This window comes from Epargyreus clarus, unplaced genomic scaffold (genome assembly GCF_041222505.1).
Source record: "Epargyreus clarus isolate Ecla_fem2 unplaced genomic scaffold, WU_Ecla_fem_2.2 ptg000005l, whole genome shotgun sequence".
NCBI lineage: Eukaryota > Metazoa > Arthropoda > Insecta > Lepidoptera > Hesperiidae > Epargyreus > Epargyreus clarus.
The window spans coordinates 7,072,844-7,098,527 of record NW_027332213.1 but is presented as its reverse complement, the minus strand read 5'-3'; the positions used below and the strand labels follow the sequence as shown (position 1 = coordinate 7,098,527).

Sequence of the window (25,684 nt, the reverse complement as noted above, 5' to 3'; positions counted from 1 at the left end):
GTATTATTTTTTATATAGCTAAGTATACGTTCTCCACTTTTCTCTGAACGATTTTAGCAGACTTAGGGTAGAAATCAAGCAAATATTTCCAATCTTCCAGTTTTAAGTAGACAATATCAACAACAGTTCTAGCTCGGAAGGAAAAATGATGAGACAAACCGATAAAAAGCCCCTGAAAATTGATTTTAAACAATAATAATTTATTGGAATTATTGCATATTTAAAATATAACATTCTGATGAGTAGGTATGGTGCCTGTCACTTATGAAATTTTCTTTTTGGTTTGAATATATCATTAGTACAAAAACAAATAATTTGTGGGTACTCTGTAAAAATAAGTATTGTTAGTATTCGTTCCACATTATGCATAGTATCGTCATTATTTTTTTATTATTATTTTCTCGTACACACATACTTCTTAAACTGTTTTTGTAATATTGTTTTGTTCACACTATTTTTTATGAACATTCTTTTATAATGAACTCTAGTGCAAACACTACATGCTATGAAAAAATACTTACGTCTTTAAATTTAAATGACTTTTGATTCATTACATCGATTTGATGAATTTAATAAAACTAAATGTTATGTAGGTACGGAGTATGATATACATAGTTATCAATCCGTCCATTATATCCATTAAATACAATTTTTGCCTGTTATTGATAACTAATCTATCCAATATTTTGCATACCAAATATCGACATTTGTCACATGTCAATCTTTAGTAAAAAGACTTGCATAAATTGAATAACAGACGATAGTAGGTTTCAAAAATTCTTTTCAAGTCACAGTTAACAATTCATAGTTCTCTTACTTATTTTGCAAATATACTTAATGCATAGATACGCAAAGCTTACTTTTATTTGATGTGCCTATAAATTAATGTTATTAATGACTTTCTTTACATACAATCTGTATGACTAATGTTATTCTATAAAGTATGTTATTCTAAGCCTGGTTAACTCGTGTGTAGGCAATTAACAAACCTGAGCTACTCCAAAACTGTCTTCAGGACCCAATATATCATAGATGGACTCTGTCAAGTTCGGGTGAACTGTCAATACTTCCACCTATAATAGAAAAACGTCATTTTTATCTACGGCGCAACCGTAGTAAATATAACAGTTTAGCTCAGTGTTTCTCAAAGTTTGGTAAATCGCACCCTTGCAGGACGCTACACAGGCCTAAATGCGGCCAGTGAATGGGAGATGGTTGATTTGTGTTTTACTAAATATAATCAATGTTAAGGTAAGTTAAAAATAATTGATCCTAAAAGTGAGCGATATACGTAATAAGTTTGAGAACCTCTACTATACTTATGATTTGTTACCTCTCCTCGATGTATAAAGTAGATACACTGGTCAGCATCTCCACACTGTACGATATAGTTGCCAGGGAAGAACACGCAGTGTTTGAGCCACATACATAACATTCGTTTGAAATCGTCACCCGTTTTGCTAAATATAACTGATTCTCGAATATGACTCCCATACACCGCTTGCATTACTTGACAGCGAAAACGAAAAGGCAGCTTATAAACCAATTTTGGCATCTGTGAAATAATAATACATAATTTTACTAAAGCCCCCTATAGTAATCTAAATGTAAAGCAAAATATCGGAAATTGGAAGACCTTACCCTTAATGTATTTAACTCCATCCGCTACTTTAACGGGGCGATAAAACTTAAGAAAAAAGTTTTATTTTTGTTATTTGCTCACTTTCGACTTATTTTTGATAATTTTTCACATTATAGTTAACTATTTCTCTAGGTTTCGAAGGTGACCCTTTGTGGTGCAATTCTGGCGGCACCACCGCTACGCCTATTTCTACCTAATAACTGCAGTGGTGCCCTGTTGTGTTCTGGTTTGAAGGGTGTGGTAGGGGAAATATACTTTTCCGAGACGTTCCAGCTGAGTCCTCAGTGATACAAGCGCATCTGTGTCCGACCTCAGGTAGGATATCTAATCCTATCTGGGGTATACTATAGATGTTCGTGGGCGGTAGTAGCCACCTACCATCAGGTGGATTGCATGCTCGTCTGCTACCAGTATATTATAAAAAAGGTCCAGCCCCCTAACTGAATTTCGGGATCCACCTGTGGTTACCTGTCTTCCCTGCTGTCGATCCCATAGCTCTCGAACATAGTCCCACATTTTGTTCATCTGATGGTCGCTCAAATCGGTGTCACGTAGACCATCTTTCAATTCATTGATGTCATAATCATAAGCGATTCGAGATGATGAGTGTGCGGTTATCATTGCAGACATTTCTGATATTAGTAAACCTGTAATTTTAAATTCGGAAAATGCGGTTATGGGACATCTGAGGTTCCACGGAGTTTATTGTTGAAAATGGTAGGTACATGTAGTCAAGGTTGATTTGAGTAACTACCTATGACTATAGAGGGGCATGGTAGCTAATATTATTGATAACAATAAAAGGATTTAAATTCAGATATAGTATCAAAAAATATTTTGTTAAGTTAATAATACTAATAATAGTTTTATCATTATTTTCCTTACGATACCTGTACAAAATTTGATCACAATGATTATGAATATAGTTTCAATAACTTCGAAGTCATTTTGCGAGGATACATCTCCGGTGCCGGTTATTGTCAATAAGTTGATCATGTACCACAGGGAGGCTACGTACAAAGGGAAATAATTGCCCTGCAACAGGAACTAGGTATAAGTTTATTAGTGCCGTAAGAGTACAACAGGAACATGGATTTTTTTATTCTACATCTACATCAACTGCTTCTTAACAGGTTCGTTTGTCTTAAGATGATCGAGTTAGTTACGTGAAAATGGCGAGTCTTATGCATTATGTACCTATACCAAAGCTTAAAAAAGGCCGGTAGGATTAAAAATAAAATTGAGATGATTTATTATTTAAAAGCTATAAATATACCCTAAACAGTATGCCTTAATTAACTTTACTAAAATAAAATATATATATATAATAATAGGTTATAGTCAATAATTTGTTTGAAAATGTATAGTGCAATATTTTCTGAGCTGAGATTTAGTCCATCCTTTTATACCTATTATAACTTCAAGAATACTAATTTTAGGGTGTAAAATGCTTACCTGCGCATATTTAGCACGTAAATTAAGTTCAGGTTTAGACATCCAATTATCGGATGTACAATGTACTGGCGTGAGACAAGATAGCTTGAAAAATAGACACGCATTTACGTGTGATAAGATCGATGCCCATATTACTATTTTACTGAAAGAAATTTGAATTTTGCATTTAAATACTAATTAATTTAAAAGTATGAACACCATATGAACTCTATACCTATTATGCGCTGTTGTGGAGTACAGCGGTTTAAGGGGGGAGGTAACTGCTAAGGGAAAGAGACTGAAGGCGTTCCAATAAGGTAGCAACGTAACTGTGACCGAACTTATGTAGTCCGCCAATCCGACTTGGAATCAACTACATATAGGTAGGTTTATGAGGGAGGCAGTGACTATCACGCGGACTGATTTCTTTTTATAGCCAAACTGCTAGTCCGCTCTGAAGTTGTTGCGAGCAGGTGTAGTCATACAATTTTCTATGGTGACGCGATTCATTTCTATATTCAGAGCGGACTAGCAGTTTTACGCGGATTATTAGTTCTTCATTTTAAAAATTCATTTTAATTATTTTACAAATCGAATACCTACCTACGAAATATCATACAAATAGTACCTACACTTTTACTAACTCCCTTAATCGAAATCAGTACTCGTATTAATAGGTGCCCTACATATTAATAATTGCATGTCCTGGATTGCGCGGTCTAGGCCAGCGAGGGGTGACCGAGTGTATGCCACTTGTTTGCTCCCTTGTGTGTCGAGTGCTTGATTATAGAATAAAATGAAAGGTATCTCTTTGACAGGAGAATGTACTGCGATTTTTTGAATACGAAATAAGATGAGTCACTGGCACAAATACGTATCCTCAAACATAAGACGTGATTAAGCCATAGTCTATGACACTGGCCGAATGCGGATTGGTAGAGTGTAGGTTGAAAACTTGAAATCTTGAGGGCATTTACCAATATGCTTACGTACAAGCAGATGTTCCCTTATGTAAATAATTGTGGTTAAGATCTCACATACCTTTTTCAGTTTTAAGTTTCAGTTTTTTGTTGACTAGGGGGAAATCTTCAAAAGTTACCCGACGCCATGAGAGTGACGCCGGGTTATGTGGGACTTTTATCGCACTAAAACCCCCTCGGTGACCGTCCTCGGCGTTTGATGGAGAACTCTGGGATCGCCAACGGAACACAACCGGAGTCCTCCTAACGCGATGCCCTTCTATCGGGCTCTGCCCTGGGGGGAGCAATTTACGCTCTTCTTACATCCCCTGGTGATTATTTACTGGACGGTTTGAGCTCCCACTCTTGCCGCCCGCAACCCCGGAAGCCCCTTTAGTCGCCTCTTACGTCAGTTTTAAGTACCTACCTACTTCGTGTATTCTACTTATTTTGTCTCTCTGTTGCGTGAATCATCACCTACATACCAACGAAATATTATGGGCTTTCCTTTAATCTCTTGCTTTTGACTTTGTCTCTCCCAATCTGTCTCTTACACACTATTTTTTATACAAAATCTTACCATAATTTTAAAAACAAACTTGCCGATCCAACATTTATTTTTCGATGCTGCCGATATGTGAATAAATATGAGATTCTGAATAATTGAGGGGCTCGTAAGTAGCAGAACAAAGCATGTTTCATCGCAGGACGTAAAGTCAGAGCGAATGCTAAGTAAGAAATTGGAAAGTTCGCAAGAAAGTCACGTCGTCGTAAGAGCACCTTAGAAAAATACCTGAAAAATGTTTATAATTTTTAATGTCACTGTAAAGAAACGGCAGTGTTAAGCGCTGCTGTATTTTGGTTTGAAGTGTGTGGTAAAGAAGACATACTTTTCCGAGGCATTCCACGTAGTCTTCAGGAGCAGCGGCGCATCCGTTGCCGATCTCAGGTAGGAGGTTAATCTTATCTGAGGTTGATTATAGATCGTATGGGCGGCAGTAGGCACTTTCGTATGGGCGGCGTGGACTGCATCGTCTGCTCGTCTGTTACTTCTATATTATAATAACCGCCATTTTTATTTTAGAATGGCGTTACTAAGCTTTGTACAGTCATCCAAACCAAACGTGTATGCAAAATTTCAGCTCAATTGGTTAGACATAATTAGCTTAAAATCTATTCGTAAGATTTACCCTCATATATTTAATAACGAACTAACAAGGCAGGGTATATAAAAATTGTAAAAATATTTATTATGTAGATTAAGATATCCCATAACTTTATGTAGATAGCCTACCTATCCTATATACCTATATATACATAAATTATAATATTAAATAAAAATTTGGTCACATACATTTTCCTCACTTTTCTGGGAGACAGAACATAATCTCCATAGCGATTCATATAACCGGTGTGGTAATCCAAGAAATTCTTGTACACAAAAATAACATCCGATGTAACACAGAAATTGAAAAAGTAGGGATTTGACAGAAAAGCCATTTGATACACCAAGATCATGAAATCGGCGTAAGATAAGAACATGACGAAATAATCTGTAAAACAATTCCTTAATGTTAATGAGTTATGTATAGTCTGATTCATAATTAGGTGTCCAAAATGTAAACAAAGGTGTTGTCCTATCAAGAAAATACGTTTCAAATGGTAGTTTCTTATTTTTGACAATATTAAATTAATACAACAATAATAAAATAATAATCTAAATAAATTAAGATCAATTCAAATTTTCTAATATTTATATTACCTCAATTTCGTTCCATACAGTAATAATAATTAAAACAAGGTTTATGGTAGAAAATTAAAATGTGATAATGGTAACACAATCGGAACCCAAGACATTTCTTGTGCCGTCATTTTTAAGTTTCGTAGCTGATGTTATTCATTTTCGTGAGTGTAATCGAACTCAAATGTATTATCATTTTCATAGCGTGTTCGATAAATTGTGAATAATTGTAAAGTTTTCGTTTTTGTTGAGTTTGTTAAAGTTTTTGTTTCTTGTTAATTTTGACAGTGACATTTGTTTGTTTACATTTTGGACACCTAATTATGAATCAGACTATAGCTCGAGTAGCTTTATTTAGGTACCTACTCGTATCGCATCTTTTGAAATATAGCTAAGCAGAATAGAAAAGGCTGCTTGCACTAAGGTCCCTAACACCCTATTAACCTATTCCTGGGTAACAGACTGATATTAAATCTAACACTGCCAGATTAACAGCACATAGATACCTATGTGCTGTTAATCTGGCAGATGGGCTTAGAGATGAAACATGCATTAAAATGAATTGTGATTAGATAGGTAGGTACGTGATATTACCTACAAAGGTGACCCATTTACAGTCAGGTACCACACTACTCCGAAACCACCTATGAGGCATAAAGAACAAAAATATTGCAGAGATGTAGTCAGCATTGCTTCCTGATGCTATTGACTTTGACCCGTGGGACTCGCTAATACTCTTCTCTGGACTCTATAAAAATAAATGACGGATATGATATGAACACTGCACTTTACTTAGGTACGGTTTTTGGCACCTTATAGGTAAATAGATACTAAGTTAATCATCGTTATTGAATTGTGCTCGGCTAAGTTTTGCATTTATACATACATATCATCTTGTTTTCCTAGATATCATACTAATTCACCTGATAGCTTTTGTAGTAGCGTGATTTCAAGATTTCCGTTAAAATAATCTTAGAACGTACCTAATACCGAATTTTGATATACTCACTTCTAAATATACATTTTGGCTTATATCTTCTTCCTCACCTGTTTCATACGTTAATGGATATTCAACCTAAAAAAAATATACCAAAAATTAATTACTATATTTCATTTTATGTTATCAGTTATCACTGGTATGCAGCTGTAGGCTTATTTTACAAAGTGGTTACTTTCATAGATTTAGTTGAAGGTAGAAGCCTCTGTAGTTTGACTCCGGCGGCACCATCTCCACACCTATTTCTTCCTAATAACAGCAACGTTAAACGCTGGTGTGTTCTGGTTTGAAGGGTGTGGTAAACGAGACATACTTTTCCAAGGTGCTCTAGCTTAGTCCTCAACGGAAACGGCGCATCTGTAGGGTTGATTGCAGAGGTCCATGGGTGGCAGTAGCCACTAAACATTAGATGGACGATGGATGCATGCTTGTTTCTTATATTATAAAACAAATGGAAAATTACAGACTTATCGGATTTCTCACCTCTACACTATTTGTTTCTGACATAACAGTCGGCAAAACATAATCTTTGGGCGCTGATTCAACTGAATATTTTACTTTCCTTAAAACCGATGGATAACTCTGAAATAAAGTTACTCATAACTGACTTAAGGTAAAATTCATATTTTATAAAACTGGATAAATTTGAATCACAAGGAACATACATAGGTACATATATAATTATGTAAGGCCTACCGTTACATGTCATAAGTTTTTATAAGTTAGTACGCATTTTCACGGTCGAAACGTAATTAAATTTCAATACAGAAGTATAAAAACGTTTAAAGTTACACGTTGCCGGCTGTCAGTCACATCCTTATCACTATGATGTGTTCAGTTTTTTAATGTACATTTTTTATCATTATTGGTTTTTAATTAGCAAACATTAGGTCGTTAATCTCTATGAACGTAAACTGTGTGTTTTTTCTATGAAATTAAATCTCATAGTAGGTATAGTCCGCGTAAAACTGCTAATCCGCTTTGAATATAGAAACGAATCGCGTCGCCATGGCAAATTATATGACTACACCTGCTCAAAACAACTTCAGAGCGGACTAGCAGTTTGACGAGGATTATACATACTTTAAGGGAGTATACTAATATTAGTGGTAAAAATGAAGGCATACCTTTAGAAGAGAATAAAATTCTGTGCCCTCTATTCGTAGCAAATCTGTATTTCTGGAAGCTAATACATTGGATAGAGTCAGATATTTAGAAGCTCCTCGAATGTTCCCGAAAATACCTCCCGGGCCCATGCAGGCCTCGACTTCATTGCTATCAGTGATAATATCCACCTAAAATGTAATTTGTTATTGACAGATAGTTGTTAATTCTCATTGTTCGGTTTACTTGAGTGTGTCTAGTTGTAGTACCGCAAAACACTGTAACTTTGCCATCTTAGCGCAATTTTGCCTATTTCATTTCGAATAAGATATCTCGCGTTGGTTTATTTCTATCTTATTTTCTACTATTTGGTAATAATTTTACACTATCGTGGCAACATATTTTTATTTTTTTTAAATGGCAACACCACTCGTTTTTTGACAGTTGATCAAACAAATTCGATGGGTGCGCATGCAAATTTCGGGTGTCCGATATAATTTTAAGTTTCTGCCAAACAAAACGTGTTTCGGTGTCGTGAATTTGTTCCAGGGTAAGTAAATACTGTGTTTTACCGCAATACTTCATATTATTCTGATAATCACAAGATTTCAATTTAATAATCTAGAAGATAAAGTTGTAAAGGGTTCCAAAAATTTTAGTGACACATCTTTGCCTATGTCTAGGGTTGGCACTAGATAGAAGTTATTAAATTAATATTTAATGAAGGCTTTACAATTTATTTAAGTTCATCTGCAAGATATATGTAAATTTTACCAAATTACTGAAAATGAGTACTTCAAAGTACCGCACTGTAATTACCTCCTAACAAACTCAGCCGAACTTTTATGCAAAATTTTGGTGTTTATTGTCTTTCTAATTGTCATTACTAATTGCGCGCATATCAAATAGCCACATTCAGATATATTCTTTAATCAGGTTTTAGTTGCAGAAAATGGTTGATTATATTTAGTTTTTCAAAAATTAAATAGACATTTTTGTTGTATAATGTTACATATTAATACAATGTGAAACAATTATTAGAAAAGGATAATTTATGTTATTTTTATTGCAGTTATGGGAAAATGGGAAGAAGTAAAAATGAAACTAGAAGAAAACCAGGCGCACGTAACTACGCAGATTACTCCGCAGAAATGTTACACATGGCTGCAGATCTCGTGCGAAACAAAGTTATATCCTCTTATCAAGCGCAAAAGCAGTTTGGGATACCGCGTCGGACAATTCTCAATAAATCCAAAAACATTCATAATAAACCATTTGGTCGACCAACAGAGTTGTCAACTGAGGAGGAAGCTCACATTGCAAACGCAGTGAATGTTTCAGCTGAATTTGGCTGTCCTCTTACACTACTGGATTTGCGTATAGTAGTTCACAATTACCTTATAAAATGTGATAAGTCTAATCTTTTTAATGGAAAAATGCCTGGAGAACGTTGGGCGCGTGATTTTCTAAAACGACACAATTTTTCGCAAAGGGCAACGCAAAATATTAAAAAAAGTCGTGCTGCGAAAACCGTCGAGGAGATGAACGAATATTATAAAAATCTAGAAACTTCGCTAAAAGATGTTCCCGCCGGCAATATACTCAACTTCGATGAGACTAATTTAAGCGACGACCCCGGATCTAAAAGATGTGTTTTTAAAAGAGGGACAAAACATCCTGAAAGAGTCCTTAATGTGTCCAAAAGTGCAGTATCAATAATGTTTAGCGGTACTGCTGATGGAAATTGCTTACCACCTTATGTTGTTTACAAATCAGAACACTTGTGGTCTAGATGGTGTGAAAACGGTCCAAAAAATGCTCGGTATAACCGTACTAAATCTGGCTGGTTTGACATGACGTGTTTTGATGATTGGTTTAAAACGATTGTTTTGCCTTGGGCAAATTCTCGACATGGCGTTAAATTGGTCATCGGCGACAATTTGGCATGGCATTTAAGTGTCGAGATAATTAAATTATGTCAAAATCAAAACATTCGATTTGTTTTTCTTCCAAAAAATGCTACCCATCTAACTCAACCGCTAGATGTTGCATTTTTTGGACCAATGAAGCGAATATGGCGTGAAATTTTGACAAATTATAAATCTACATACAGCACCATAAGCACCATTAATAAATGTCACTTTCCACAGTTACTGAAGGAACTAATGAGTAAAATAAAAATAGAAACAAATATATGTAAAGGATTTGAGGGGTCTGGTATATATCCTTTTAACCCGTCAAGAGTGTTAGTAAAAATCCCTGCAATAAAAGAAGAAAATGCTCGTCAATTTGATGCCAGCCTTCTAGAGTACTTACAACGGAACAGACGATCTGAACCAATAAAAACGGGTCAAAACAACAAGCTTGCAGTTGTACCTGATAGGTCAATATCGACCGAAGAAGCAGAAGAGTTAGCCAAGTCTAAAAAAGTAAAAGGAGGTCGAAAAATAACAGAAGCAAATGAGAAAGTAAGCAGAAATGTACCTGGACCTTCGAAAATAATTATTAAGAAAAAAGTAAAGCAAGCAGAAACTAAAAGTCCCGTAATAGACAAAACAAGTTCACCTTACACCAATATAGATATTCCAGATATAGACCCGTCCTTAGAAAATTATATTGCACAATTACAAGGTCCCGACAGCCTTTGTAGACTTTGTATTAATGCTATAAACATTTATTTTCCCATTTTAACGGCAGATTCGAATAAATTTGTGCATTCGTTGCAAAACCTTCCAAAAGATTCCAAAATGAATACCCCATTTTGCGGAGATATACCAGAAAGCCTACAGTTAAAATCATATAAAAACTCACCAATTAAGAAAAAAGTTATTATTACGTCTAATATACTTATAAAAGAAGCGTCTACTGTAAATAGGGCAATTTTAAAAGATATAAATACACCAATAAGTAAAAATAAAAGAGATGTGCCAGTACCAAAAAAGAGCCGACTAAAATAAAAAGAAGAAAGAAACAACGTGTGTGTGTATACAATAGCGACTCGAGCCTTACATCGGACATTTCTTTTAATGCTGCTGATACCGACGACTCCGATTTCGATAATCTGGATGATTATAACACATCAACCTTTTTTGACGAAGAACGAGAAAACGTCACACCTTTTGGGTTGAGTGACCTCAAATTTGATACGGAAAATTCTATAACATTTCAAGAAGGCAGTTGGATTATAGTCAAATTCGCTTCAAAAAAGTATAAAACACTTTTTAGGACAAGTACTATCAATAAGTGACAACATTCCTACAGTTAAATTCGCGCGGAAAGTAAAAAATTCAAAGTGTGTTAAGTTCACCTACCCAAATGTTGAAGACACGTGTCCCATACAAAATTTAAATGCTGTTGTCGCATTATTGCCTAATCCTGGAATTTCGCGTCGAGGACATTTCACCTTTAACTTGAAACGATAAGTTTAACATACAATAAATAAGAATAAAATCAAATAAGATCAGAGAAGGCCGTCGGCTTTAAAATTTAAAACATTTAGTGAATTGAAAAGTTATAATTAATAATAAAATATACAACTAAGTATTAGGGTTGCAATAGTCAGAGGACGTAATATTATAGTTTAAATGTCTTGGGGGGTTATTATAAAACTAAAACCTAATTTTTGGGGTTGCAATATTTGTCCCTCGGCCGCTATCTTGAAAAATTGATGTAAATAGTTTTCGAGCTCTATCAGGCAAACTATTCGTGAAAACGATTTGCTCCCTTTTTTCATGATGGCAGCTGAGGACAAGCGTTGCGACTCTACAAACTTGGTTTTAGCTTCACCCCCTCCTTCACATACAAATAATAAAATTACGTGACTCTTAACTTTACACACTGTAACATTTCAATATTGAGTTATTGAAATGTTAGATTGTTTTATTTTTGACAGATTTTATTTTTATAATCTGATTGTGTAGGTACATTTTTTGTTTTTATAATTACTGGGTGCTAATTAAGCGCAGGTGCGCTTTCTACGGTATTTTTTGGTATATTTTGTTGTTCCGTAAAATATAATACCAACTGTATTATTTTTTTTAGTATATTTTCTAGTTTTGGAGAGCATTATTTTATGAATGGTGCTTTTATAAAACAGAGGGCACAATAAACAACTATTTACTTGTTATTTGTCTTTTTATTAAAATATTTGATATAGACGTTTGTTTAAAATCAGAGTTTGAACCAAAAATACAAACTACACTTATTATAAGTTACGGTTAGTTACTTAGCTGATATGCTATTTTTGTTTGGCATTTTAAGAGATTATTTTAGTTTTAATTATGTGATAATATTTTTAAAATAATTAAAATATTTAAATAAGTCAGTTTTTTTTAGACAACCCTGCATCCAACTACATTTTTGTATGAAAAGTTTGTGGTACCTGTCTCAACTTTGCCTATTAGCTGTGAAAAAAAAACTATCACCTGAGTGGCAACAGTTTTACTTCCAGAAACATCTATGGTAAGCCCTTCATACGGGAAAAAAATAGTACAAAAAATGAGCAGTTTAATATATGCAATAAGCTCCAAGGCAAAGTTGCGTTTTTAACCTACAATTTTGCCTACAATTGTAATTCTAAAATGTCACATGTTAAAACAAGGTTTAGGTTGTATTCGGTACGGCATAAAGTCTTTATTTCATTAATAACTCATTGAGATCCATAAAAATGCATATCTTCAGAGATATTAAAAAAAAACCTCAAAATCCGTGCAAAGTTGCAGCAGTTTACGGTACCTAATTATACGAAATATCTATTTTATTAATCTATAGAAATAACAAAGCAAGATAAATAAAAGTTTGTTAACACAGGGATGGCTTATAATTTCCAAACAATATACCTACGACTTTGGTTAAAATATGTTAATGTTTACTATTTTACTATTTTTCATGGACATGGATAATACTACGGGTTTTAAATTACAATAAGTGTTTGTTTACTTACTTTTCCGCGATATATTATATACATATTGCTTATAACCTCATTTGATCTGGTGACCACATAGCCCTTTTGAAAGTACTGTTCCCTCAACTTTTTCGCGAATGCTCTGAAGAAGGAGTACTCTACATCCTCAAATAAAGGTATTTCTCGGAGCGTTTTCTCATACATGTATAAAACCGCGTCTTCGTTCAAATTTGCATGCAATTTTCCTAATATTGTTTGGTGCTAATTAAGAAAAAATATTATTTAAAATTATATTTTGGACAGAAATGAAAGTATCAATTTTCTATCTGTCTGAGTAATTTTTTGGGAAGTAGGTATTGCTTAACATCGTAGCCTTACTTTAACATTGTGGCTCGAATATATAATGTATATATGTGGCTGGATAAGGGTACATTTATGAAGTACTAGAATAATTTCTAAGACTCTTTTGATAATGTAAGGATTTTTTTTGTATTATGTGAACTATTTACGAAGGCTCTACTTCATACTGAATTTTGTATAAAATAATTCCTCCATACTACGTTATGACATAAAAATAAGCGTTAGGTACTCACCGACCATCCCCCAGTTCGTTTCCACTGATATTTCCAATATTCAATAACTGTTTTCTTCAGCGCAAACGGCACCTTTTCCTTGTTCATGAACATGTCCAAGTGTTTCAGATGCTCTTGAAACCTCGTGGCCACCTGATCAGCCATGGCTTTGAGCGACGCGATCCGCGCATAAACGTAACTGAAAATGATTATTTGTTACAATTAGTTCATTTAATCTATTTATTAGATATATTTTTATTTTTATAATTATTTTTTTTTGGAAATTTTATTTAATTATTTACAGTGAATATATTAATTTCAACATTGTTTCAGGATAGCGTACCTACATAATTTTGACTCAATGATAAAATCACATCTTTAAATGTAGTTTACGCTCGTTACTTTACTTACATATTACAATCAATTTATGCAATTTTTTATCAAAGATCGAAATTTGACCATTTGTTTCTCCTTACAATTGACAATCTTCGATCTTAGTAGGCGGATGTTTGATACATTCATTATTAATATAATTTTACTGTCAAGGAAAAGTTTTAGCCTATACCTACCTAATTTCAAAACAAGTGCTATTTTCTCATACCGACGATACTAAAAATAAGTATTTACGAGGCATTCATGATACACATTTTGCTACACACATAAAAACTAGTCAAAGACTATAAATCCCACTAAATGCTGTAGGCGGAAAATACACTTTTCTTAAAGACATTTACATGACACATGTTCTAAAATATTCGTCATCCATCCAAACAACAACCTGTTGGTAATATTGCAGACGCAATTTAATTCGAAAACATCACTACCAATTTTGGGGCCGAATTAATTTAGAGGCCATAAAATCTGCCCACCCGAAGAACAAAACGCCATGTATGTTGATGCAGATAGAGAGGATCATGTGGGTGGTGTCTTGGGCAGTGATATCGCCAAAACCAGCGCCGCTGAAGCTCGTGGCCGACCAATAATAAGCCAGGAGGTACACCTCCACCGGTCCAAGATTGGCATCTTTGCGGATCGTCGCCTCGTCGATCCAAGAACCTAAAACGGTCAACTAATAAGCTTGCGATATTTATTATGTAAAAGGTATATAGGTACTACAATTTTAGAACTAGGTATAATACGTTATAGATTCTTGACTATTGCAAACTATTAAGTAGCGCTTCCTGGTTAGAAACTCGGCCCATTCGGGGTACGAATCCCACGCCTCTGATTTTTTTAAATGTGCGCATAGGTATTACAAATTAATTTTCACTTGCTTAAACATTAAAAGAAAACATCGTAAGAAAACCTGAGATTTTTTATAAGGTATAATACCTAGGTTACTCTATGGAATATTAGCTAACTGTCAGTGCAAATCCCGTACAGCGTTTTCGGAAATTAGTCGAAATAAACAAGAAGAATGATAGACAGACAAAAAAATATAATATATTTTCGTTATGAGTAATGTATATACTTTGGAATGCATTTAGTAATAACTAGTTATTTTGAAATTTTAAACAGACACTTAAATTTTATTTATAAGTATAAATGAAAAAATATACTCTACCTAGTCTACAAACCATGTTTCCTTCGGGATTATACTTAGTTCGCATCATGGGACCTTGGATACCCAAAGCTTCTAATCTGAGTATAAAGTCTTCATTACTTGTAGCCGTGACATAGGTACAGGACCAAGCAATAAGTATTGACGTGTATAAATTTAAGAAGAATATAGTTAATAACAAAAATTGGACAACGCTCATCAAGTAAGCCTGAAAACAAAAGAATATCTTATGTCGCCTCCACACACTTGGCATTCGCCGCAAACTTTAAACCTCGACAAATGCTTAAGCACAAGCGGTCACAAACCTAGAAACCAGTCAAACGTTCTTTTTTTATAATATAGGAGTAGCAGACGAGCATGCAATCCACCTGATGGTAAGTGGCTACTGCGACCCATGGACATCGGTAATCAACCCCAGATAGGATTAGATATGCCTATCTGAGGTCGGCCACAGATGCGCCGCTACCCCTGAGGACTAATCTGGAACGCCTCGGAAAAGTCTGTCTCCCTTACCACACCCTTCAAACCGGAACACAGCAGCGCCTAACACTGCTGTTATTAGGTAGAAATAGGTGTTCTATCCACACGATTGAATTTGTGACAGTTTGACAAGCGTGCGGACGTGGCATTATAATTTTAGCGTACCGAACTACGTCACACGTTACCTTTATAATACATCCAAGCATAAAAAAATGAGTGGGTGTCAAATAATAGTATTTAATCAATAATTTACTTTTCATCAAACTATTCTTACGTGATTTATTATTCGAGACTTAGTAACATACTCAATGACCATCACAATTAAACCATCTTGTGAAAGTGAAAATTAAATTACTATAGGTAAATTCACTATTATTTGTGTTTATTTCTTACTTATACAAAAATGATAATAAATTCAATTAAAAAATTATAATCATTACTGTTACTTATTTAATCATTTCATACAGGTAGGTATTTAAAAATCACAATATACCTACCTACCAACGAGTCATTACTATTTTACCTATAAAATTACTAAAATACGTAATGAGTGAAGATTTTTCTATAAGTACAGAAGCATTGCGTGTAACCGATTAAGGTCGTTTGTTTAAACGTTTATAATAAATGATTTTCCTGTCACACAATTATGTCATGGCTTTGTTCTGCCTTATCTCTTCAATTTCTTTATGGTTCATAACGCACCTGAATTATGTTGCGTTGGATTCAATTGTTTGCTTGCGAGCCATTATACGGATTACTAGTCATGTAAGATATATTATGTACGGATGAGTGGATTTTTAATTGATTAGTTTCTCTACTAGTTGAGCTAATAATATAACATAACATAGCATTTATTCGATGCTTTTAAATTTCAGGGACTGGCCGTATTTTTTTTGCTGTCTTCGACTACGCCTTTGTTTTTGGACCTCTCCTTAACAAAGCTATATTTACGGCCATATATTAGTTTTACTTTGGCTTATATATGCTAATTGTCCCGAGCAGAATCGCTAACTATAGAGACGTTATCGTGTAATATGGCGTTAAGTTAATAAATATGCTTTATTTCTGTAATCTGATTACCAAAAGATGGCTCAACAGTTTGAAGAACTACTTGTTAGTCCTGTTCCATTATATTGAAACAAACAAAATCTTACTCGTTTCAAAGCTCCTATAGACTCTGCCCAAAATACCGCATAGAGTCTGTAAATCTGACAGACGCTGATCATTTTCACAATACAGTGACGCATGTGATTGTTATGCACATGATCGGAGTCAGTGTGGGATTCGTTATGTTTTGGTAGAAATAACACCCATACCACGTGCCATGGAAATGTTGTAAGGAAATCTATAGTGAAACCTCGCTGAAAAATATTGAAAATTAAGTATCTATTCGCACAACTATTTTTGTGATGAGAACATTATTTAATTTCAAGACGTATTTACAATGATATATAGATAAGTAGGTACGTATTTGTAGATAATATAAATCAATTTAGAGGTATCAATTATAACACTAAGAAATTGCGAAAGAAGAAATTTTACATAATTTAGAGCGTTATAAGGGTTGATATAGACTATATCTACTTTTTAAACAAAACATATTTCCTTCGTAAATGCCTAGATTATTACCGAAAGATGGATGCTCCGTATATCATAGCACAATCAACTTTATATCTAATCTGAGCTAATCAGCACCTAATATTTTTTTTTTCCTTTCTTTCATTCTAAAATTTTATATTTTGTTTCCTTACCACATACCGCGTTGAGATTTCTAAATTATCTGTTTAAAAATACTAAGTATACCTACTTACATTTTAATTTTTTAGTTACTAAAAATCTAAGTATACCTACTTAGATTTTTAGTAACATCAGTAATATTACGTACCGTCAAATAGTTTTTCGCTGTCAAGTACGGATGGTAAATGAGTTGATTTTTAGGGCCGTAGTAAGCTACGTGGAACATCAAGTAGAGGTCAACATAGCATATCGCTTCGAGAACCACTAGTGTTATGTTGAATGAACCACACGACGGCGCCATTGACACAACAATCTGGAAATAAAGTAAATATTGATCTAAAACCAAGGATTCCAATTTTTTTTCTCATGATGTGTATCGCATATTTTAACTAACTACTTTATGTGTGATATTTGCTACACGTTTACTTTTTAGGGTTCCGTACCCAAAGGGTAAAAACGGAACCCTATTACTAAGACTTAACTGTCTGTCCGTCTGTCCGTCTGTCACATGACTCTGTCTCTGGAACCATAAAAGATAGACACTTGAAATTTTTACAGAGGATGCATAACGGTGGCCGCTATAACAACAAATACTAAAAATAAAAAAATAATACTTTTGTATTCAGGGGTCCCCATACAACAAACTGTTATTCGATATTTTTCCAAGTAGCTTTTGAACCTATAAGGTTCAAATGTTCACAACGTGTGTAAATACTAGAAAATAAAAAAGTAAATATTGGATATACAGAACCCTACGTACCCTAACTTGCACTTGGGCAATTATCTTTACCGAAATAAATTAAAAATTAAACTGTTTAAATTATTTTGTCTCTACGACAAATGATAAGAAGACTTACAAGATAAAAATTGGCTGGTATTTTAATTCTCATTCGAGTATTCAAAACTGCATTATACTTAGATATCGATGACACAATCTCATTAGCAGCTATTTAATTGATCAACACTTACAGGAATTAACAGACATAGAAGGTAAGCTGTGGAGACTCGCATTATAGCCCAAGTCTTGAGAAACACACCGTCGGGTTTAATTGCAACTGGTAATAAAAGGTATGGAGCGATGTTGTTGAAGACGTGAAATGACTCGTACGATTGTATGTAACTTTCCTTCCTCTGTTTATAATATTTGTAAACATTTATAAATGAATCTAAAATATAATCAGAAGGTTCAGTCTTCGCCAAACTGCTAGTTAACTGTGAAGATGTTGCAAGCAAGTATAGTCATACAACTTACTATGGCGACGCGATTGATTTCTTTATTCAGAGCGGACTAGCAATTTTACAAAATAATTTTCAAATTCTAAGGGTGTGATTTTTTAGTACTAGTACAGTAACAATTAATAAAAAAATGGAGGAAAACCAGAAAAAAATATTCATTTTACTTAATTTGGTTTTTCATTGTTATTAGTTAAACTTTAGTAATATTCCGTGCTCACTCTATGTTACCTGTGTATATTTTTATTCAATCGTGACTACCAAAAAAAAAATATGAGAAAAAATAGCATCTTAAAATGTTAAGGTGAGATAGAAAGAGTTAAGTCTATATCTACCATTCCAAAAAGCCTGCAGCATGTTATTAATTCGGACTTTTTGAGTTTTCCTTGCGAGTAAATTATAATGTTTCAGATAAGAATCGGCGTTGTGTGACTTCGCTTGCTGTTCTATTATATGAAGTTCTTCTTGAGTCAACAAGCCCTCGTGTTCTCTCATCTCAGGAAATAAATTTAATGCCGAATTGTACGCAGAATGTCCAATGCTTATCAACTAAAAAGGAAAGACTTTATAACATTAAAAAATAATTAACATAACTACGTAATTTAAATAGGATTTTTTAAATACGGGAGTAGCATACGAGCAGTCCATCAGATGGTAAGAGACTATTGCCGCTCATGGATATCTGTAATCAACCCCAGACAGGATTTGATTCCTATTTGAGGTCAGCCACAGATGCTCCTCGGAAAAGTATGTCACTTTTTTTGTTATTAGGTAGAAATAGGTGTAGCGGTGGTACCGCCGGAGTCGAATCACAAAAAGTTGTACCACCTTTAAAGACATAAATTAAATAAAGCAAAATAATAATGAAGAATGTAGTTGTTTCTGTCAATACAAGTACCTAATACCACTTTTTTTATAATATAGGAGTAGCAGACGAGCATGCAGTCCACCTGATGGTAAGTGGCTACTGCCGCCCATGGACATCTGTAATCAACCTCAGATAGGATTAGATATTCCTACCTGAGGTCGGCAACAGATGCGCCGCTACCCCTGAGGACTAAGCTGGAACGCCTCGGAAAAGTCTGTCGCCCTTACCACACCCTTCAAACCGGAACACAGCAGTGCCTAACTTACTTTGCAATGCGTCAACGTAACCACAGTGCTAACAGCAGGTACGCCATACAGCATCACTATCAGGCCTAAATGGTTGCCAGGACCTATGACCCGTTCCTTCTTCGTCTCCCGCATCTCCCGTGACGTCACTAAACAGTAGCCACTCTCGATGATATATAGCTCTCTGGTCACAGTACCCCCGTAATACACTATCTCGCCCGGTGGTAGGATTATGTCAATTGCCACTAGAAATATATTTTTTAATTTGAAATAGAATTAACATAAAATTATGTCTCGAACGGTACATGAACAGGTCGGTAGTGAACTATGTTGCTTGTTTTTTTTCAGGTGGTGTAATGGAAATATTTGTTGCAGTAAATCAGGAACTGTCGCGGCATTGTAATCATCAAGCCTAAATAAGCCTGATTTACCATTGTATTAATATTATCAACACTGTTGGAAATACAACTGATAGATAATATAAGCATATCCATGGATAATAGTAGACTAGTAGAAGTAGTATTCATTGATTATCGCTGTTTGTGGTATTTAGGAACAGGTATATTTCGATTTTAAGTGTGAATATGAAGTCTAATGATCTCTTTACCAATATTTGTATATAGGTACTTACTTTCAGTAAGCGTGTGGATGTACGCCTTATTTTTGACTTGAAAGAACTTTATGGATGTTAGAGTCTTAAACCTAGCTTGATGCAAGACCTTTTTGCGCAGCTCGTTCGGGATTACCGTCCTCTTCAACCAACTTTCGTCTGTTAATTCTACGCCCTATAATGTTATAATAATATGTGTTAATATGAAGCCGATTCATATAGTTTTTTAATGATTTGTATATCGCGTTCTAACTTACAATCGTTATTACAATTTAAATTTGAAAGCTAATCGTTGAACAAATCTACATAATTCATAACAGTCGTTAGTTATTCAAGAGAATATCTTTAGATAGAATTAAAATTTCGATTAGGTATGGTCATGATGTAAGCTGATGAACCTATAAGTAATATATTTTTTGATGAACCTTTTATGATCATATAAATACATATCGTGTAAAAATGGTATTGCCTGATACTTCTCTCATATTATATCTACGAGTAAGTGTTGAGTTTGAAATTCACTTATTAAAATCTCAAAAACATTAATAAAATAATGATGTTTCAAAATCTTAAATATATTTAATAAAAGTAACGTAATGAAACTTACCGAGTTATACTGCCACTGGAGTTCATAAAATGACATAATCCTAGATTTGATTGCTTCGTCCATATTGTTTTCGCACATAAACTTGTCAATGGTCATGATGATTTCTAGGAACGCAGTCTTTGTTCTGTGGATTAGCATAATTACAACGTTACAACGAACACAATTGGGTTCGTCGTGCTACGATATGTATGGATCCATTATAGTTAACTTGTATGAATTGGCTAGTGGTGAGCTTAGCCGGTGGAAGTTAAGTTTTATTCACCAAAACCTTACTTTAAATTTACGCATACCTTACATTTACTATTAGAACAAAGATTTCACTATTAACTAGATTTTTGTCTCACAGCGGCATTATTTGGAAGGTACCTATGACATGAAAAATTGAATTATGATGACCATTTACTCTAACAATTTAGTAAAACTATTATGTGGTTAGACGTTAGGTAACACTATTGTTTACATGTAGGATACAGATGCATAAGCACTGCACATTAGTTAACCATATCCATTTGTTACTCTTGGATAAAACTGTTACCTTGACCAATGAGTGACTACTGCGGAGAATTCAGACACACAATAGCCTGTCAGCAACACACCAAAGAGGCTCAGAAAAGCTACGAAACCCATATCAAATTCGTCACCAGGAAGAAAGTCTCCATAGCCAACCGAGAGAAGTAACGTAGTAGCGAAATACACAGATGCAATTATTGGATGTGTTGTCCTGAAAGAAGAAAAGAAAGTAGCCTTTTAACTCTTAACAAATATTAATAAATTGTAACATAACATTTGACAATATGAATCAATTTGAACGAGATGCCCGATGTAAGAGTATAAGTCGTAAAGATGATAAATTTCAAATTACATTTCAAAATTATAAAATGGCGTAATTTCAAATTATAGACGTAGGTATACAACAAAAGAATAGAAGCTAGGACTATGAGCAATATATTTTCATACTTAGTAACATCCACATAAGTTCTCTGATCTTCCAGAACTAATGCTCTTGAAAACCAGGAATATTGTGAACATCGATTTACAAAACAGGATTCCATGAATAATATTACACCACTCCAATAACATAACAATATTATGTAAATACAGTATTTCACAACCTGTAGGTTAAAACATATACTTAACATACTAAATCAGATAAAGATATTAGAGTGTCCAAACAAGGACTTGGGCGCTTCTTGAATGCAGACCCAAGATTTGTAATAAACCACCGAGCAGGCAGCTTATTAGTTGTTTATCAGGCTGAAAGGTGTGGAGGAATTTATAAAACATCTACAATGTATAAATTAATATGAGGAACTTATTTTGACAACTCACCTTAACAAAAATTGTATTCGCTAATAACTTACGCTCCAACTTTTCGAAAAAGTTCGACAGTCGCCAAATGAGACAGAGTTTTATACCTTTGCATAAATAAAATAAGTGTTCTCTGTAATTATCACTATATAGTGCTGTTTTGTGGATTGTAACAATATATTCGAAAGGCACTAACGCTAAAACGTCAAGATAAAAGCCCAAAGTATTCATACGATAAGTTAATATCCCCGAAATATTCTTAATATATTTTTTCTTAGTCTTTACAGCAGTCATAATGGTCATAAGTATGTTTAGAATTAATGATATTATTATAACTATTTCGATGTAAAATGTTAGTCCAGCTGGAAAAGTTCTTTTGATTCCAATAAAATATGGATAAAATATGCAGACATAAGATACTATTAAAAGCATGTAAAGTTCCCAGTATATGACAAGGTAGCAATTGGCTTCCAATATCCACGGGAATTTGGGATGAAGGCAAGTGAATAATGTATTTCGCTTCTTAATGTGTTCAGACATAATGTATAGATCTAAACAGTTTTCGTCAAGCTCATCATCCTTTGTCAGAGTATCAATATCTGTAAGACCTGGAAAATATTTTATTTAGTAATATAAAAAAAGCCTACAAACATGCAGCTCACCTGTTGGTAAGTGGCCATTGCCGCTTGTACATAATTAACACCAAATAGGGTTGGTGTCCTATTTTTTTCGAGGGTGTTCTACCAGAGATTAGCCAGATCGTTGCTGCCTCCTAGGACTAAATTATAATATAAATTGTGTCATATGAATGCATCTACCGTTTAATATACTTTAAATCAGACATTAGAAGGCAGAAATTGTTGTGTTGCTGGTGCTACCGGAGTCTGAACACAAAGGGTTCTTCTATGGTCCTTTGTAATACCATATTTTGCAATGAGAAGTAAATAAATTAAGAAGTATTAATTGAATTCAACAAACCTTGAAGGTAACGTAACTTATCTTTTAAGCATTTAATACTACTCTTCTTGCGATCTTTAGAAACAAAGATATTCAAAGATAAATTACTACATTTGGAACTATTATGTTTCCTATTGTGACTCCTACGAATTCTCTCTTGAATATCACTCCTTATGACTGAAACTATATTTGGATATGTGATCATTAACTTTATGAAGTCAGTTTTATGAAGCACTTGGCATTCCACGTATGTCGCGGCTTTAACTGTGCACCTTGCTGTAAATGGGCAATGTTGCGTCATTTAAATGAATATAGAAATAAGATTATTTTGAAAGTCTGATCGCTACCTGGTATGTTGTAAACTAGAGCTATTTCTCCAAAACAAGTGCCTTTTGCGAATGAAATCATCGGACTTTCGTCGTCTTCGTCAGAGAGAAATTCGACAACGCCACTAGTGATGCAAATCTTTAACAAAAATTCGTTAGAATATTAAATAATCATGAAAAGTTTAATTCATGTGAATAATTTATGTTTCTTGTAATCATTATGTATGCGCAACGTCATTTAAGAAGATGACAAACGAAAATTTACCATAATAGTTTTGTTCTGGTTGTGATTATACACGACGTCTCCTGGAAGGTAAAACTGATGACTCATAGTCGTAGACAGCCTCCTTAGAAATGCTTCCGGAAGCTTTCTAAATAACAAAGAACTGTAGAGAGGCACTGCATTCAAATCATAACAAATTTCCATTTGAAGAGGATATGGAAGTAATTTCATCAGCTTAGGCTTGAAAACTCCAGACTTTTGATACCACAGATCTTGATAATACCTTGGTAATGAGAAATTAGTATTTATATTTTCAATCTAGTATTTTATTTTATAATTGGTGTATTTTAACGGATATGTTTGTACAAAGTACTCACCCAATAATTCGTTTAGTGGTGTCAGGATCCATTTTAATTAATCTTAAGTGATTCTCTATTTTCTTCAACTGTCTTACATACTTTGCTCGGCGAGCTGTTATTGTAATAAATTGCGAAGTCAATGATCCAACAAAAACAATAGTGGTTAGGAAAAAGCCCAATAATATAGCTAATGCAGCCGTTATCCGTTCAGCTGTTGTAACTGGATATAGATCACCCAAAGCATTTGTTGTGAAGAACATAATTGACCAATACGTACAGACCAAATACCAATCAAATGTTGTTTCAGTAGGTAAATAGACAGCTGACGATGACCAGGATGAATGTATTTTATGTATATAGAAATTTCTGTAGGAGAAAAGGAACCATAGGCATGTCCACGTATGGACGGATAAGAGCAGAAGAATCAAATATTGTGCTAAAAATATCGTCCATTGATTTGTACCGGCCTGAGAGGATCTATTGTAAGAATATCCAATGATTCTATACACACGTATCGTTGCCATTACTGGCGCTATTGCATGAAAGTCAAATAACGTTACATCTGGTTTGAATAAAAACAAAACTGAATATGGCACAGCCAGGACGATATCAAGTATTAAAGATTTTATATCAGGTTCAACTAAATTCAAGGTCTTTCGCCATTTTTTAAAGAATTTCAACCCAACAAGTATCACAACGTCGAAAGTAAAAACGAAATTCAAACATATCGCTACAATAATAAGCAGAAATGATCTTTCTTTCGGATCCCAGAATGTATACAAACATGTCTCTAATATGTAAACTAGAAACAATGTAAAAAGAGTGAACATAGTCCATGCAGGATTTGAATATACAAGAAGAATATAACGTAATTTATTATTGGTAAATTCAGGTCTAGATTCTTGCAAAACTGCATAAGTTTTTTGTTTCTGGTTTTCATCGACTTCAACAAGAATATTATGCGAAGTTGTACCGGACTGACGACCAAACGTATCAGGATTGATAACGGTATTGAGTTTTTCTGCACTGCGCCTATATTTGTAGACATCTACGCTAGAGAAGTTCTCATCCTCGTTTTTCACTAAAATACATGAATTAATTAATTTAAAGAAGATATACAACAATAATAAACTAAATTGAGATATAAATCGTTAATCTTACCCATTTTATCTTCTTATTGTTATTTGGTTATCATTTTAATATCTTTATTAGTTATATTTAACACTTCAATATATTATGTAAGTCAATTATCTAGTAGGTCTTGAAACACATTTAAACTCGGAAGGTTTTTCTCGTGCATATATGAACATACTCGTACAGTACATACTTGATGATATAGGTAATATTCATTACGTTTTCAAGACCAAGATAATATAAAGTTGTGCACAAAATGGTCGCAATGTTGGGTGACGTAATGTTTTCCTCCGCACAAACCGTAGGCCGAAAGCCGGACTTGTAGATCCAAGATGTGCACACGGCACTCCAACCTACATACACGAACATAAAAAATTGTTGCGGACTTGACGTCATTTTAATTTCATATTGTGTTTTCCAATTAACTGGAACTGGCTGGTGAGATTCCTACGTTTACATGATTTGTTTAGGTGCGTAATTATGCTTCGTAAATTCGTTACTGTCTCGTTAAGCTTGTAATGTTATACTGCTAACGGTAATGGAGTGGAAAATGAAAGTTTAAGAGCGATTTGTTTTTTTAATCGCTTGCTGTTTTTCCTGATCGGGGTGCATTAGCGGCGCCATTTTATTTCCATCTTGGTATACGCAGGTCCCATAGTACTTAGATAATTAGACTCGAAGCTA

At 34.1% G+C, this 25,684-nt stretch overlaps 2 protein-coding genes across 2 annotated transcripts; one reads left to right on the top strand and one right to left on the bottom strand.

Moving 5' to 3' along the window:
• Nucleotide 1: 1 nt before the first annotated feature.
• Nucleotides 2–25,119, bottom strand: LOC140758009 (uncharacterized). The gene is made up of 31 exons (XM_073093947.1): nt 25,028–25,119; nt 23,885–24,947; nt 23,550–23,790; nt 23,306–23,423; nt 22,980–23,234; nt 22,023–22,609; nt 21,651–21,805; nt 21,229–21,414; nt 20,694–20,817; nt 20,108–20,261; nt 19,498–19,721; nt 18,699–18,912; nt 18,100–18,296; nt 17,279–17,443; nt 16,548–16,754; nt 14,917–15,121; nt 14,222–14,408; nt 13,374–13,551; nt 12,820–13,041; nt 7,901–8,068; nt 7,257–7,355; nt 6,786–6,851; nt 6,371–6,524; nt 5,390–5,588; nt 4,616–4,828; nt 3,098–3,239; nt 2,533–2,677; nt 2,111–2,289; nt 1,334–1,555; nt 990–1,073; nt 2–172 (listed from the first exon to the last, which is right to left on the bottom strand). The coding sequence occupies exons 1-31, from the start codon at nt 25,029–25,031 to the stop codon at nt 11–13; spliced, it is 6,519 nt and encodes a 2,172-aa protein (XP_072950048.1). The 5' UTR covers nt 25,032–25,119; the 3' UTR covers nt 2–10.
• On the top strand, nt 8,148–10,834 carry LOC140757812 (uncharacterized). The gene is made up of 2 exons (XM_073093683.1): nt 8,148–8,427; nt 8,950–10,834. The coding sequence occupies exon 2, from the start codon at nt 8,960–8,962 to the stop codon at nt 10,832–10,834; it is 1,875 nt and encodes a 624-aa protein (XP_072949784.1). The 5' UTR covers nt 8,148–8,427; nt 8,950–8,959.
• Nucleotides 25,120–25,684: the final 565 nt, after the last annotated feature.